Here is a 12,116-nt window from a genome sequence, read left to right as displayed (position 1 = left end):
GAATGAATACTGGTATAATATATAAATTTATAGTTATAATTTTTAAATAGATATAATATGCCCATATATATGTCCCAAAGCTTACTATTTTAGCCTTTACAACTTGTCAGCTCACTCCTGCCAAACTCAAAACAGTGCTTCTCACTCTCAGCACAGATGTAATCTCAACAGCTCTAAAGCTTGCCTAAAAATCACCTATTTATACTATTCATTTTTTTGAGACTTCTAAATCAGAAAAGCATTGGCAACTTTATTAGAACTTGCTCCTCAGTTCTAATCAAGAGCTTCACAAATATACCATAGAAATCACAAACAGTGACATTTCCAAGGCAGTCTGCATTTCATATTCCAACCATACTACGCTTTTCAGAAGACGGGAAGGAACAAAGAGTTCCTTTGAAACAAAGTTCTTTTGAAATGAAAGCAATTTTATATTAGCTTAATAAAACAGCAGAGGTGTATGACATGACAAACAGCATATTCTAAGCAATAACTGATAAATCATTCTTTTTAGTAACTGAAATATTGAAATATTCTTTCAGCTAATTGAATCAACTGAGAACAATTTCTTGCTTTCAGAAATTGTGGAGGTCCAATTCAGCTCCAGAGTTCTAGAATATGGCAAGTGAAGGAAAAGGGTGTTTTTCAGTCTAGCTTGCAGATAACATTCTGTGGCTTGATACAAAAAACAAAACCAGCAAAATCTACTCCTACCCCCAACACTTTCAGTAACATCTGAATTCCAAGATGAGCATTCATGGTTTTTGTAGGTTGCTACAACATTCTAACCTAAGAATTACTATTTGCAAGTTAAGTTTTATTATGAGTTGAATCAAGATACAAAACAAAACAGTGAATTTGAAATTGTCAATAGCTTTTCTCTAGCATTTCCAGATACTAGATGTCCTCTAGCAAAGGAAACAAATGCCAAGATTAATGGTCAGGTCTTCTGAATCTTAAGTCTGAAATACCAAATTAATGATCTTCAGTATTGATTAAGAAGCTCTCACACTACTTGTACATATAAAATTTAACTCTCTGTAACATTAATTGATTCCTTACTATTTTGTTGGAACAAGAATGGAATTAACGCACACTCAATGTGCACATACCCTAGGAAAATTTTACAACCTAAAAGAAAAATATAACTTAGTTTTTTTTACAAAAAAATAAGCATGAATAGACAAAATACAAAAAAATAGTACTGCTGATAAACTACATTCCCTTATGGATGCCTGTAGAAGGCCAACTGCATCTCTCACTGAAATACTTCAGGTCAAACCTTATCAATGAGTCCATTCTTTTGCTACTTAATCCTCCAATTCTCCATTACTGACTGATCCTGAATGTGTCCTTAATGTAGTCGATGTACACACCTCTCAAGAAGGATTGAAACATCTGGTGTATGCATCATCTTATCCATTTGGTCAGTGTCTACACCCAAACAGCTACCTAAAGTATGAAAAATTGTGGTTCTACAGTATGGCTCACCTAAATGCAAACCTTGAGATATTCTGCACCCTGGAAATGCTTCTTTCACCATCCACTATGACTGTAGCAACTAGGCTGATGCACAGATTTGCACAATTAACAATTTGCAAACGTTAAGCAGATGAGTAAAAAGAAACCTCCCTGGATCTCTGGATCTCTCAATTTGCTTAAGTGACTAAAGACCGAATATCACAGCTACATACATCAGTGGTCAGTCTTAATTCATTTATTTGCCACACAAATGCAAGAAAGAAACAAGATTAAAATCCTATACAGAAGCTTGTAGTAATTGTATTTTATTTATAGCAGACAACCCAGAGGCCAAACTTGGCATTTCCAACCCACCTAATATTCCCAACTTCACTTTCCTAGACTTCCTGGAGTTCTACCAATTCTTTTTATTTTATCATCACTATGTTTAGATCTATTAATTATTTAACTAAGAATACAAATCATCCATTGTCAATTTTTTTTAAAAATACAGAGTCAAAGTCTGAAACAATGAACATTCAATCTCATTAAATGGATCTGGAAATTCACTGACATACAAATGCAGAAAGGCTGGCACACCAAAAAAAACAATGTACTTAGCAGGTGTATAATTTCCAATTACTCTTAAGAAAGCAATATGAAATTCAATAAAAGTTTAAGCAATATAACAAGGAACAGGGAAGGAAGATTCATGTAAGTCACCAAGATGATGTAAAATCCACTCAAGACTTCTGAAGAAACTCACACATGAAAATGAAATCCTGACCAAGGTACATAGCCTATCAATTTTAACTAGCAGTCAGGCAAGAGGATTGAGAGTTTGCCACTGACTTCTACAAAAAGGGCTGTAGAAAAGATTCTGTGAACTACAGGCTGCTAAGTAAACCTGCATCCTTCCAAAGATTACAAGATGATAATACTAACAATAACAATAATTTTTAAAAATAGAAGTTCATGGATAAACACAAGCCACTGGGATTGAATCTAAGTATCTTTTGTAAAGGGAAACCCTGCTTCACTAACATGAATTCTTCACAGTCAGTAAACATAAATAGAGAGGCTCCACAAAACTTTGAAAGAAGACATTTTTGATAAGGTTTCATTCCAGCTATTTATTAATCTGCCATGGAAGAGAGTGTGAATTTAAGATAGTTCAAAGTGTAACTCTTAGGGTGCAGAAGCAAGCAATGAGCACTGATGACTGGCATCAGTTCTATGCAACACCATCAGCATGCAGGAGAAAGGACTTAAAAGCAAGTTCTCTGCTGACAATATCAAGCTTTTTGGGTAATAAACTGTCATGTTGATAATGAGGAGCTTCAAAGGAAACCCAGTGAAATCAGTAAATAAGCAAATGGTGGCAAATCAGTTTCACCAAGGACATGTCAGGTGACACAAGAAGGGAAAAGCAGTTTAGACCATGGTAACCCACTCCTGATCTGTGAACTGGCTGTTACAGCCCAGAAAAAAAGATGCTGAGGTAACTGCCAACAGAGCTCAGAAACTGTTAGTTGATTATGCACTAGCCACAAAAGATGTGCTGGGCATCACTAAGAAGGCCACTTCAAATAAACTAAAACAAAATGAAAAAAGCATGTATCACACTACATACAGCACATTGAAAACTGATAAATTAAACTTGGCTTCCCCCACATCATGCATCTCATCTCTCCATCTCAAGGAAGACACAGCTAGAAAATATAGGGAAGGGCAACAGACACTGCAGAAATAGAGCAACTGCTTTAAAAAGTTTAAAAGACCAGAAACTATGATTTGGAGAGAAAACTGGGAGAGACTAGATCAAGTTTTGCCATAACACAATGGCAATGAGTAAGGTGAATAAGGGGTTTTGCTTTCAGCAAGCACCATGAAGCTAAGATTAAGGGAAAGTTGACAAAACGAACCAGTTCCCAGTTCAACACGGGCAAAAGAAAGCACTTTACAAAACAGCTAGTGAATTTCTGGGGCTTGCTGCCACAAAAGACTAAAGGGTTGGCAGTATTGACAGGTTCAAAATGGATTAAATAAATTCATGGCTGACAGGTCTATAAAAAACTCAAAAGACTAGATGGGAATATACTCCCAAACATACATATGTAACAGATTTGGTGGTGGGAGAAATACAGGAAAACATACAGGGAAGGTGACCTGGTTTGTCCTTGAACTTTTCCTTCTATTGCAATTATCTGCTGAAATCCTCAGAAATAATTTGTAGAAAGTATTTAATAGGTATGGACATTCTTCTTTATTCTCCAGCTTACATCAGCCTAACATAGAAAATTATACTAGAACAAAATTTGCGCTGGCACTAAGGGTGGGGACCCTCTGCTTCAGCAACAGACCATGGGCAAAAATGACAGCATGGATGCAAAGTTGGCATACTTGAGTTTAACAGCTTTACCACACCTCATGTAGAAGGATGGAGACAGACCAGAAATGGTCTTGCTCAGAATGCACGACATTTGAGACAGTAAAGCTATCCATTTACTTGGTTCCCTACTCTAGACAATAAGCATTTTGATGTTGAAATAGTAAAAAAAATCCCAGCATAATTTTTTATGTGCTATTGTAGTAACCCTCAACATTTTATTTGCAAATGGTTTCTAAATGCTTCACAGGTTAGGAGGGTTACTGGGCTTCAGACAGCATGGTCAGTCACAGCACAAGAGTCAATCCATAACTGTCCACACACCAATTTTACAATAAAACCCAGATCTGAACTAACTTCATTCACAGAGAAAAAAAATGACACTACCTTACTTTAGTATGAAAAAAGGGAAAGTAGTTAGATCAGGTTGTTTGAATTCCAGGCTAAGAGTTTATTTCTTTTTGCCTTATGAACAGTCACTGGACTTCTCAGACTTTAACAACAGCATGCAATGAAAAAACTTGAGCTAACTGTTCTTTGCAATATCCTGGTTAATCACCTTTAGATTTCAAAATTCATCACTGCCATAACATTCAGCAACACATGACACATATTAGACTAAATCATAAACAGTAAGACGTATGTGGCACATTTCATGTGTTTCCCATTCACTACACTTACCTGCATTTCTTCTTTTGTGAAACTGGCTGCTTCATCACCTAGCTCATGTAGATACATGCAGTCTGGTTTTGGACACTGCATATTTTTTAGAAAATAACTGCAATATTTTGTTGTACCTAAGGATGCCTGAAGGAAAAAAAAAATAAGTACTGGAGGTTAAGAATGTCTTTAACCATCTAAGATAAAGTCATATCTAAAAAATTACCTCAAGATTTGAAATTCCACCATAATGCATTTTTTGATGCAGATGGAATAAAAAGTCCATTTATAAGAAATATATATATTCTTGAGGATTAGATAATTGGATGAAAATAAAAATGCATCCTAATCTAAATAAATGCCAAAGTAAGAACCTCAGTAAATATTTGCATAATCATAAGGAGACATGTAAGCAGGGTCAGGAAATGAATAGTAACTAGATTTTCTATAGCCACCAATTTGGCCAAATCAGCCTGAAGACCTGTTTGCACAGACACCAAAAGGAAAAAAACCTTTGATTTCCCAGGGAGCTTTTGAGAGGTGTGGTGTATGGACTACAGAAACGTTCTATAAAAGCAAACAGTGGGTTTTCACACTGTACTATTATGCTATACAACAAAAAAGCCACCATAAGCATGGACAGGAGGTACATGTTAGACTCAAACTTTGTTTTAAGAAGTTATCTGCCAACCCACCAAAACACTGCCAGCTGGATGCTCCTGAACTTCCATTTTGAGATTAATACCAGGAAAAGAAGTCAAAAGCCAACACAAACAAAACTGTATGCCAATCCCTGATATTAATGTTCTAGCACACATATGCAAGAACACATAAATGTTACCACCTTAAGTGTTCTGCCGTCTACCACCACATTATTGACGCACTGTATGGCTCTGAGGGCATCTTCTGACCGGATGTAGGTTACATATGCACTGGCACTTGGACCCTAGGAAGAAAACACACTATTTACTTGTTTTTCTTTCCCTAAACAGATCTAATCATTAAGTAACTTTTTTAGTCCATCACTTAATAAACTGGTATATTAAGGGCTTGATGTTTTTAACAAGAAACTGAGAAAAAAGGTAGTAACCATAAAAACTCATTTGTGATGCATGAAGAATGAAGAAAAGAGAAATGCATCAGTATGTTGCATTAATGTTCTAAAAATACTTAAAAGACATTTTATCCCCAAAATGCAGACTAGCGACTAAATGCTATATTGCTACTTCTTTGAAGTTTCTCATCCTGTCTCCCAATTTTCAATCTCTCTATGTTGCATTCTGCATCCAGCTTCAAGAGCCTGGTTGGAAAATGCCTCAGTAATTTAATGGTATTTTGATTCTTGCAAGGCCTTTTTTCCTTTTTACACTCTTACCTATTGCTTAATCAGAAATAGGGAGCCCTAGAATCACTCTGCACACATGTATTCTCTAAAGGAATTAAAGTAAAAAAATGACAAAGACCTCTGACTTACCTGTGAGCCTGCATATGATGTGCTGTTATTAATGACAACTTTATGTATTTTACCAAACTTCCCAAAATATTCTGGTCGTTTCAAAACCTACAAGAAAAGAAAGTTCAAATGTTAAACTTATAATTCATACAGAGGTGTACTTATTCTTTTGCAAAACTGTGCAGCTAAAACCTTTAACTAATAAAAAACAGGTCTCTCCTAAAAGAAGAGCACAAAGATTTAGATTTGTTTTCCCACATAAAAACACAGTTACTTGCAGTACAAAGTATGTTGTCACGGCAGAACTTGAATGACAAATATCCCACATTTCATGTTGTATTTTTAAAAATTCTTTCAGTACTCTGATTACCCAAATCCCACCCTGGTAAAATATATCCCATTCAGCATAAGAAGTTCCTGTATATACCTGTTTTATAATTTGATTTAAAAAATAAAAATCACATTAATTCTCATTTCCAAATAACCATACACCTTAAACTTGCATTCAGCTATAGTAATTACTAGGTATAAAATGCTGAATCCTGACTGCCATTCCCAACACTCCAAAAAAAAGGGAGTAAACCAATTAGCTCAAGATAACTCAAGTTTTCCCAAGACCAGACTAAGTAAATGAAGACAAAAGAAAATTTCTAGGGACAAGAAAAAACATTTTGGAATCAATATCATGTTGAAATGAATGAGGGATGATCACATCCATAAAGGAAAAAAATACTCATCTTGCCCTCCCAGGAATCAGTTAGCACTAACAAATCATTTAGGGACCCTGGGCAAATCAAGAACATCACCAGCATATCAAGCAACTCTGCTGCATAACCATTACCTGTGCACCAATGAAACTGGAAGCATATTTGACATTTATACCAAAAGCTTTTTTTCCCATTTCTGTGATGGAAGAAGGTACAAAAGTACTGACTACTCAGACTGAAACTAGACAAAAGGGCATTTCTAGTTCTAGAAAATAACCTGAGAGGTTATAAAGGAAGATTTGATCCTCTGCTCCATCTTCATATTAGCATTGGATAGTGCAGGTGAACTGGACTGATCCAAAAATTAAACTATCCCTCTCCCTTCCCAAGCAAGCATCAATGCCTTCAAGAACTAACAGCATCACACTGGGAACATCCCAAAGAACTACAGGGTATGTTGTATAGACAACCAGGCATTCATTGTCCTTTCTAACTGTTCTTCATTTGGTCTACACCCTCTTGAAACATACTACACCCACCCTGAAGGCATCATTCCAGAAGAGAATGACAATCCTAAAGAAACCTCCCTTTTACCTAAGCATACTGCAGATTATACTCCTGGTACAATATGACAGCACAGCCTTCATAATTCTCCTAAGAGCATGTCAACAGAAGAGGATCCACTTTACTCCACTATGATCCACAGACATATTTCCAGAAACAGCACATAACAGCCAAGTTCCCATTCCAAATAATCTCAATTTATGAAGGAGGTTTTTGCCTGCTTAAGTAGAAAACCTGAATATAATGTATACTTTTTTTAGCTCATCTCTCTCAGGCTAGGTTTCTTGAAGATCGAGTCATCTTGTGCTATATGCAACATTTAGTAAGTACACACTATTTTCTAGTATGTCATTGAGATACTGCTACCAATACACCTAGTGCAGCACATCCCCACCCCCCAAATCAACCCATTCCTAGTTACTTCAAGTATTCAGTGTAAAATTATCTGAGGTGTAAAAAAAAAAAAAAAAAAAAAAAAAGAAATCAACTGTATTTACTACTATTTCTCTTAATTACAAATCCTCCATCTGGTCAAAGAAATTAAATTTCAATAATAAATTCATACTGCATTTTTCAATGGTAAAATAGCCCCAAGCCAGTGCTGATAGGTGCTTGCAAATACTTGCTGCTATATTTCAGTACTCACTGAAGTGTTATACACCAGATCAGTTTTAACTTGATTTTTTGTCTTCCCTTCTTATCCTCCCTTTTTTTCTCCTTCACTAAAAGCAGCTTTGCTTTTTACACTTGTTCTTTAACAGTCTAGCAAAATACAGACCATACTCTGAGACCTCAGAAACAGCCACTTCTGTTTGAGACTTCTCCAGATAATTTAGTCTGATGAAGTGAATTTAATCTGGCACTGTAATTTTGAAGACATCTATGTTACCCTGTAGTACATTTCCTCCATATTCTAATTCAAGATACTTTTATGCATTAGCACTTACTCCATTGGCCACCTGCACCTATGACTGATGATGGAAGTAAATAAAGCATTTTAAATATAATCAGTTTTCTCAAATGAAAACCTTATTTTTGATGATGCAGAGTAGTAGGCCAACTTTTTCTGGGGTCTTCCACTTAGTAACTTTTTCCCCACAGCTTCTTAAGGACATAATCCTTATGGTTCTTCCTAGTATATACTTCCAAGGGTTGGCTTTTCTCCTCTGTCCCTACAGGTTTGTGTGATACTGTATATCAGTTCTTTGTACTCCAACCAAACTCCCATTTTAGAATTGGTGATTCACGACATAGCTGTATAGTGCCAACAGATCCAGCCTAGGAAAATGAGTACCTGAACAGCCCTTATGCTTATTTTTAGCTTAAAATCAAGCTCCCATTATTAAACAAAGAACAATTACCCCCCCCCCAAAAAAAGAAAAAAATCACAGAGCACCTGTACTCCCTAAGACAGAGACAAACACTTGTTGAGGGTATTGTGGAGCAGGAAGCTAAGTTCCCTTAAGAAGTGGAGGCCTCATAGCAGCAAACCATTTCAATACAGCTTAATTTTGTATCCTTCAGAGAAACACAAGGATATTCCAATGTTTCATGGCATCAAGTTAAGAGCAAGATCTGTAAGTATGAACTACTCACCTCTGGATCTGCTAGGCGCTGAGATAGCCCTACCACGAAGACAAGGTTCTTCTGTACAACCCGTACACTGGCCAAATGTTTGCGATTCTCTGATATCTTCTGTTTCCTCTCATTTTGTTTCTGTTTCTTTTCGTTTTTTATCCTCTGCAGCTCTTCCTGGGAGAGTGGTTTGTACACTGCTGGATCTTCTGGATATGGCTAAACATAACAAACAGCATTAAAACAACCCATGTAAGAAACAACACCTTCGAAAACCATTAATCACCATGTTTTAATGTAAAAATTTCTTTATTATACTGATCTAATTGTTATGGACACCCACATTATAGAGGCATACTCAGTCCTTTGGGAAGGGTAAACTTCTTGCATTTACATGGAATTCTTCTATTTATAGACATAATATTGATTTGAGCAACCAAATTCTAACCCAGCTGCCTAGTCAATTTGGTAACATCACAAGCAGCTACAACATGACAGCCAACACATCCTGTTATAATTTCACTAACAAGAGCTTAGTGTAAGCAGGATGAAAGCATGTACTTTATATTTATTTCTGATACAGATCTGGGTACTTAAATGTAGTCAAGACATTTAAGTATCTTTAAGTATTTCTGAGATAAGAAATGAAAATACAAATGTAGTTTCAGTGGTCCACTAAGTTCAAGACAGTAACATCATTATACTACTCAAAGTTTACATGGTTAATTTCTAGTGAAGAGACAGATTTCAACACAATTAATGACCGTATTCTTGCCATGCTTACATACAAGTTTGAAATTTGGTCTCTCCATCCCTACAGGTAACTCCTCACAGATATAACACTGTATATTTTAATCTCAAAAGTATGCAAGAGAAGTACAAGTATCCTCAGAGTTACCTAGAAAGACCGCTCTATTCATGCTATAAAGGCACTATTTTAGCTGGGTCTTGCAGACTACAGTGCACTGTCCTCTGCCCCAGATTACTCCTCAAAGCAGTCCCACATTCCTTACCTGCCCCAGTTTTTTCAGACTGAAAAGTGAGGTTTCACACTGTACACAGAAAGCAATGCTAAGCACAAAAACAAGTACATAGAACATATCTCAAACAGAAGGAAGAGTTTCTAAACACCAAGTAAAAAATGAGAAGAGTACAGGAAATGTGAATTAAGACAAAAACTTAAGACAAAGAAGCTAAGCTCAAGCTCACCAGTATGTTGAACTAAGGTCTTTGCTTGTACTACCATAACCAAAGCTTTCAGTGTGCAAGTCCAACAAAAATGAATTTAACTTTTTCCTTACTGTCTTAATGACAAAAGTACAAAACTAGCTGTCATACTAAGTAACTTGAGAAAAATCTACAACAGATGAAAATGTTTAGGTTAAAAGCATATCTTCCTCATAGTTGCATGATGTTACTCCAAGAGCCACCAAGTGCTCAGACCTGATAGCCTTCTGAGTATATCCCCAAACAAATTGAAATCCATTCTTCAGTTTAAAGTTCAGCATTGTTAAGCTACACGAGATATCTTCTGCAAATATGCTACAGTTGACTTGAGCAGATGGCATCTCACAGTCAAACATCAAGTCCTCTGGAACATGTTTTAGTATCACGAAGGAATTTAAACATGTAAGATACTTTAGCAGGTGTCCTTAACATGATAGGTGTCCTTAACATGAAAACACAATAAGGGCTCAAGTTACTCTTGAAGAACAGTCAAAACCATAACATTTCTCAAAAAGATAGTATTACTCTGATTAGTTACTCAGTTAACTCAGAGATAACACTGAATACATTATATAGATTTCAAAATATACTTGATGAACACCAACAACCAACTCGTAAGGTCACTTGAGATTTGCTATAGCCAATTATTATCTTGTGTTTTAACACATCTACAGATGAGGACTTCTGAGCTGCAGAATAATTTTACACTTAATGAGCTTCTCAAAATCTGTATTAGTCAATCACATCAACTAAAGAAGAAAAATGTTAGGTTTTTACAGGAAAGAAAGACTACTCAGGGCAAAGAGTGAGTTATCTCAGTTATCAGTGCGTTCAGATAGGAATGGGAAGAAAAGTGCACCAGTATAACAGATATAGTTCCAAAAATATGGCTTGCCCTACATCAAGTGATGTCCTATCCACAATCCATTCTTTCAAAGATTAATTCCTACTCCACATCCCATACTATGCAAGGCAAAACTTGCAAGAGTGCTGCTCTCTGGTACTGTGCAAGAAATGCATTAATGTTTTCAGTAGATTCAGTAAGGCTCCTGAAGGTTCAAGGAAACTACAGCAGTGTCAAAAGTCATCAGCTTCTTTCTTGCCAAGTCCAGCCACATTCAGAGCATATTCACAAGTGAGTAGCAAATCAGACAGGATATTCCTTCTCTGTACAGCTATTTGCTGCTGGAGGTACTGAACATGAATCAGGAAACATCCCGGGTAGCTCAAGCATAACCCTGAACAGAACATTTCTATGTCCAAGCAGTAGTTTGTATTTCTACAGGAAAGCATAAAAACTCCTAGTAGAACACAACTGGGCAGCTTGAGAATCAGGGAAAGAGAAATGTCTCCATCACAGCAGAAAGCTTGAGACTAGCAGAATAGGAACTTCAGTCATTAAGTAGCAGCAGCAATTGGTGTCCACCATGGATACTCAGACAAGTATGGTTATATAGTATTAGAAATCATTTTTATATTAAATAGTATTAGAAATCATTTTCCTTTCAAATAAAGGACAAAAATCAGTCTCCAAATAGGGAAAGAAATTATTTCATCTTCAGAGTCATTGTTTCCCAGTGATGAAGTTCACAAACTTGGATGATGGTTCAACTACAAACAGGTGCATGCACTGCAGACTGCTGGAACAAGTCTCTGAAAGCCAAGCAAGGTAGATTGACAGCTGGTATACTTCACAGCACCATTTGCTATGTTGTTTTTGCTGTCTAACCCTACAAATCAGAAGTAGAGAGAGGACTATACATAACAGAGCCTCTCAGGTTTTGCAAAAAAAAAGTGGAAATGCTACTGACATGACTACAGCTTATTTTTTTAAAACAATATACTTGCTTAACATACTGTCTCTAATGCCTTAGCTGATAAAGGATTCGAGATCCAAACAAAGTAGCTACCTCTAGTGGTATCAGCATTGATGTACTTTCAGATGCAAGACATTAGGCAATATCAACATGACCAATTCACTGACTAAGTTCAGCTGACACCTCTCACTTAAGTTATACCAGCACTTTTCAGACAAAAACACTGAGGTTCCCCAAACAAGTGTGCCATCATGGAATATGAC

The 12,116-nt window shown here is 36.3% G+C and overlaps 1 protein-coding gene across 4 annotated transcripts in view; it reads right to left on the bottom strand.

Moving 5' to 3' along the window:
- CNOT4 (CCR4-NOT transcription complex subunit 4) overlaps positions 1–12,116 on the bottom strand; it is a 76,662-nt gene that overhangs the window by 27,106 nt on the left and 37,440 nt on the right. For all 4 annotated transcript variants that reach the window (XM_036401299.2, XM_036401301.2, XM_036401300.2 and 1 more), the window contains exons 3-6: positions 8,831–9,028; positions 5,985–6,071; positions 5,355–5,456; positions 4,532–4,657 (exon numbers count right to left, since the gene is read on the bottom strand). In XM_036401299.2, coding sequence (XP_036257192.1) covers positions 4,532–4,657; positions 5,355–5,456; positions 5,985–6,071; positions 8,831–9,028 — 513 coding nt within the window. The remainder of the gene's footprint in view (positions 1–4,531; positions 4,658–5,354; positions 5,457–5,984; positions 6,072–8,830; positions 9,029–12,116) is intronic.

This window comes from Molothrus ater, chromosome 5 (assembly GCF_012460135.2).
Source record: "Molothrus ater isolate BHLD 08-10-18 breed brown headed cowbird chromosome 5, BPBGC_Mater_1.1, whole genome shotgun sequence".
Classification (NCBI taxonomy): domain Eukaryota; kingdom Metazoa; phylum Chordata; class Aves; order Passeriformes; family Icteridae; genus Molothrus; species Molothrus ater.
The sequence above is the reverse complement of the archived record's forward strand: the minus strand, read 5'-3'. Positions and strand labels throughout refer to the sequence as shown.